At 39.8% G+C, this 5,716-nt stretch overlaps 1 protein-coding gene across 1 annotated transcript; it reads left to right on the top strand.

Moving 5' to 3' along the window:
• Nucleotides 1–476: 476 nt before the first annotated feature.
• Nucleotides 477–4,549, top strand: LOC121937582 (neuronal tyrosine-phosphorylated phosphoinositide-3-kinase adapter 1-like). The gene is made up of 3 exons (XM_042480914.1): nucleotides 477–606; nucleotides 680–792; nucleotides 3,803–4,549. Exons 1-3 carry the CDS (start codon nucleotides 543–545, stop codon nucleotides 4,028–4,030), a joined length of 405 nt encoding a protein of 134 aa, XP_042336848.1. The 5' UTR covers nucleotides 477–542; the 3' UTR covers nucleotides 4,031–4,549.
• The last annotated feature ends 1,167 nt before the right edge of the window (nucleotides 4,550–5,716 follow it).

Below are 5,716 nucleotides of genomic sequence, written 5' to 3'. Positions count from 1 at the left end.
GAAACAGTGATATATGATATATGAGAAATCTAAAGCACTGTCCGTGGTGCTGAAACATTGATATATGATATATGATAAATCCACAGCACTGTCGGTGGTGCTGAAACGTTGATTTATGATATACGATAAATACACAGTACTGTCCGTGGTGCTGAAACAGTGAGGTATGATACATGAGAAATCAAAAGCACTGTCTGTGGTGCTGAAACAGTGATATATGATATATGAGAAATCCAAAGCACTGTCCGTGGTGCTGAAACGTTGATATATGATGAAGTTCTTAATAGTTCTGTATTTGACAGGCTCTCGTTGAAGTCATACAGATCTTCCTTTGGTTCTGCTAGTTCTGCTGGTTCTATGGTTGAGATACTTTGACAAATCGATTTTTGTGTCACATTGGACAAATAAATTAACTTCTGTTTTTGTTTTATCATGCCTCTACCTTGTCTTTGTCTTTGTGTGTCTCTGAAGGAGACTCCAGGTCTCTGCCCAGACATGACAGTAAGGACAGAGATGGACAGTCCAGTCCAGTGTCTAGCAGGATGGGGAGGTCATCTGTTAGCCCGACCATGATGTTGTCTGGAGGAGGAGGAGGAGCAGGAGGAGGTGAGTTAGTCAGCAAAAAATTCTAAAATATGACAAGAATCACAAAAATGTAAAAATTTAACCTTTTCTGCAGAAACAAAGTCAACATGTAAACTCGGACGTTCAGCCTCGACATCAGGAGTTCCTTCCCCGGGTGGGACGCCACAGCGTCACCTGCACGAGCAACATCACCCCGCCCTCAGCCAGGTACAACACCTGTAAAATACCTGTCAGTCTACTTGTCTGTAAAATACCTGTCTGTCTACCTTCCTGTAAAATACCTGTCTGTCTGTGTACCTGTCTGCTTTCTGTCTGGTGAGTTTGCTCTTTTTTTGTAAATCAGAAAACAAACAGCAGTTTTATTTTAAACATAAAAATCAACAGTCTTTATATTTCAGGATTCACCTTCACTGAATGCCCGAACGTAAAATGTTTTAGAGATGGACAGAAGCTTTTGTCCATTAGCTGACCCTGTCCCAACTCAGACATCTCTACTGTAAACATGAAAACAAGGTGTTTACGTTGTTATTTCAGTTTTGTTAAAAATCTGCAGTGTTTGAATGAAATGTTCTATATATGTTGAATGAATCTGTGATTTTAAAAAAAGTACTGATACAAACATTAAACTAACATTAAAACAAATAAAACAGCAATTTTACACTAACATTAAACTTACATTAAACGAACATAACATTAAATTTAAACCAACATTAAACTAACATTAAACTAACATAGAATTAAATTTACACAAACATTGAACTAACACTGAGTGAACACTACAACGCTGTAGCAGATTAAACCTAATTTTTAACAATTATTTACTCTAATAAAAAATTTAACTTAACTCACCATGTACTAACCCCGCCCACCATCACATAACTCCGCCCTCTATGGCGTGGCCATTTTAGGAGACTTTGTTTATTATTTTACCCCTTTATTGTTGTTTGTTCTTCTGCTTTTTAAAGGTGCAATACCTAACTCTGGACAAAGACAGTTGATTGTTGAGTGTCATCGTGGTGATTTGGTCGTATTGAACAGGCGGACAGTGAGACTCAATGATCAATCTCTTTCAGCAGAGTGACACTCTGAACCTTCAGATGAAAAATATATTTGTCTTCGTAATGATAATGTACATTTACATGACATCTGTAACTTTGTGTGTTAATGTCTGCTGAGGAGTCTGATAATAAAATCTAAAATTTCACCATATTCAGAGTTCAATTATCAGACTTAAACTTCAGTGTGATGGTTTTTAATTCCTACATGTTTCTGCTCCGCCTCCTTAGTTTATTGAACATCACTTGTTATCATCGTTTAAATGTCGACAACCTGAGAGTGAAGATAAACTATGTGACAGCTGGCAGGACGAGCTCTAAGGAGCGCTCACACATAACACTGACACGTAACGCTCACACGTAACACTCACACATAACGCTCACATGCAGCGCTCACACGTAACGCTCACACGTAACGCTCACACGTAACACTCACAATACTCACACGTAACGCTCACCTGGATCGCGCTCATGGAGTGCTGACACGGACCACTGACATGGACCGCTGACACGTAACGCTCACACGTAACGCTCACAAGTAACACTCACACGGAGCGCTCACACGAAACGCTCACACGTAACGCTCACACAGAGCGCTCACACGGAGAGCTCATTATTAACGCTCACCTGGAGGACGCTCATGGAGTGCTGACACGGAGCGCTCACACGTAACGCTCACACGGAGAGCTCATTATTAACGCTCACCTGGAGCACGCTCATGGAATGCTGACACATAACGCTCACACGTAATGCTTACATGGAGCGTTCACACGGAGCGTTCACACGGAGCGTTCACACAGACGCTCACTTTACAGTTTTCAGCTGTTTACTAAATGAAGTCAAACAGCTGCAATATTCACCTCCACACACAGAACACCGACATGAATCAATGAATGTTTTAATATCAAACACAAAAAGTCAGTGACAGCACCGATCAGTAATCAATAATTAATCCTAACAGTTCGGAACTAAAGGTTATTCATTTATGTTGTAGAAATATAGAAGTTTCAGTGTGAGAAAAAAAAAACTTTAGTCTGTTGATGATATAAAAGTTATAAAAGTAATTTCTTATTTTTTTTACAACAGAAAATACGATTTAATAAAACAATCTTAAAAACTCATTAACCCTTTAATTTAATGAAGACTAAAATTGACTCAAAATAACAGCAAGGACACGAACAACCACCAGAGACGATCAATAAAAGATTAAAATGTCCACAGAGGAAAAAAATGCAACAACAAACACATGGACAACAGATCAATGAGTCAAAAAAAAATCTTACACACCAACCACACATGAAACATTAAACATGAAAAAGAGCTCAATCAGTGATCAGTCAGTGATCAATCAGTGATCAATCAATCATCAGTCAGTGATCAATCATTGATCAATCAGTAATCAGTCAGTGATCAATCAGAGATCAGTCAGTGATAAAACATTGATCAGTCAGTGATCAATAAGCAATCAGTCAGTAATCAGTGAGTTATCAATCAGTAATGAGTCAGTGATCAATCAGTAATCAATCAGTAATCTGTCAGTAATCAATCACTGATCAGTCATTTATCAGTCAGAGATCAGTGATTAGTTATTGGTTATTTAGTGATCAGTATGTGATCAGTTAGTCAGCAATTAGTGATCAGTTATTGATCAGTTAGTCTTCAGTCAATGATCAGTTATTGGTCAGTCAGTGATAGGTTAATGATCAGTTGGTGATTAATCAGTGATCAGTTACTGATTTTTCAAGTCAAGTCAAGTCAATTTTATTAAGAAAGCTAAAGTTAGTGATCAAATAGTGATCGGTCTGTCATTGATCGGTCAGTGATCAGTCATTGATTGGTCAGTGATCAGTCAGTAATTAATCAGTGGTTACTCATTTATCAATCAGTGATCAGCCAGTGATCAATCAGAGATCAGTTAGTGATCAGTCAGTGATTCGTTTTTGGTTATTTAGTGATCAGTATGTGATCAGCTAGTCAGCAATTAGTGATCAGTTATTGATCAGTAAGTCATCAGTTGGTGATCAATCAGTGATCAGTTACTGATTATTCAAGTCAAGTCAAGTCAATTTTATTAATAAAGCTAAAGTTGGTGATCAGTCATTGATCGGTCAGTGGTCAGTCATTGATCGGTCAGTGATCAGTCATTGATTGCTGTGTTGTAGATGCCGTGGCTGTGTGGAGACTCCACCATGATGGAGATGATCGAGAAGAAGCGGATTTTGTGTCGAGAGATTAAATGTCGTCAGCGTCCGGAGAAGAATCTGTGTAAACAGGACAGCATGCCCATCCTGCCCAGCTGGAAGAGGAAGCAGCCGCCACCCTACTCTGCCCCGCCCACCGCCGCGGCCGGACAGACCACCACCACCGTGTTCTGGGACACTGCGATCTGAGACGCGCCACGGCGTATCCGGATGATGACAGAGCCATCAGGCCGAGCCCCCCGCAGCCACCACTCCTCCCTCATCGATTTATTGGCATGATCTACCAAGCCTTCGCCGCCGCCGCTCGGCTGACGAGTCGGTAAAGGTCACTTCCTGTTGGCATTCACGCAAAGAGTCGTTCAGTGACTTTAGCCGGTATTGATTGATTATTGATGAAGCGATCAGGCGACTGATCAAACCCTGATGCCTTCAGAACCGAGCAAAGGAGAGAAATCAGCATAATCAATCCAGATCCAAAGCGATCAATACACTGAATCAGTATTATTATTGTGTTGATCCAATCCACCGATCAATATGTCTGAACACGTGACAGTTGTATATTTATGACATTAGATTTATGTTTTAAAATCCTGAACATGTTTTTTTAAACCTCACACGAACACAGGAAGTGACCTTGTGTCGTCAGTGAAACGACATGAAAGAATCAGGTGTCCTGTCGTCCAATCAGAGAGCAGGAGGCGTCCAGGTGTAGCAGAGCTTTCTGTTGTCTTTCTACTTGTTATTTTTCTATCGAAAAAAGATTCAGATGTTTTTTACAGTCTGACAATCGTGTAGCAGAACGCTGTGAAAGATGGTTTATAAACTTCTCTGTGTGACAAAAAATGACCACAATCTGTCGTTTTTTGTATCGAAAAATGAACCTGTGACTCTCGTCTGCAACAAAGTCGCAATTTTATATTCACACAACTTTTATTATGATCCCGAGAAAATAATTATTTTCAAATGAAAGTATTTTAGCATGTTGTTGGTTAGTTGGGTCTGATCCACTGTCCCAGAAACAGACTGGACACTAGTTAAACTCCAATTTGACTCCAGTTAAACTCCAGTTTGACTCCAGTTTAACACCAGTTTGACTCCTGTTTAACTCCTGTTTAACTGTACGTAATTTCCAGTTAAACTCCAGGTTATCTTCAGTTTGACTGCAATTTTACTTCCAGTTTGACACCACTTCAGCTCCAGTTTAACTACACTAGACCTTACTTTAACTGTAGATTATCTCCAGTTTAACTCCACATTATCTCCAGTTCGATTCCAGTTTAACTCCTGTTTAACTGTAGATTATCCCCAGTTTAACTCTACTTTATCCCCAGTTTGACTTAAGTTTTATCCGCAGTTCAGCTACAGTTCAACTTCAGTTAAACTGTCTCCAGTTTGACTCCTGTTTGACTACAGTTTAATTCAAGTTTAACTCCAGTTTAACTTCAGTGTAACTGTAGAATATCTATTTTTGGGCTCTGGATCACTCCATGTCTGCAGACAGAGTTGAGTGATTATTGATGGATGAAGTGTATTGATTATTGATGGATGAAGTGTATTGATTATTGATGGATGTGGACTAGTTGATGAGCATGATGTCAGAGTATTATGGGATGTGATGGTGAAACCTGTGTAATGTATGTAAATCAGCCTGACGCCACGGCGAGATTAAATGTTTCAATATGCACACACACATCTCAGTTCACCTGAGTTCACCTGAGATCACCTGAGATCACCTCAGTTCACCTGAGTTCACCTGAGTTAACCTGAGTTCATCTCAGTTCACCTGACTTCTCCTGAGCTCACCTGAAATCACCTGAGTTAACCTGAGTTCACCTGAGTTAACCTGAGTTCACCTGAGTTAACCTGAGTTCATCT

The sequence above is a fragment of the Plectropomus leopardus genome, unplaced genomic scaffold (assembly GCF_008729295.1).
Source record: "Plectropomus leopardus isolate mb unplaced genomic scaffold, YSFRI_Pleo_2.0 unplaced_scaffold26741, whole genome shotgun sequence".
NCBI classification, from domain to species: Eukaryota; Metazoa; Chordata; class Actinopteri; order Perciformes; family Serranidae; genus Plectropomus; species Plectropomus leopardus.
This window is presented reverse-complemented; position numbering and strand designations above follow the sequence as displayed.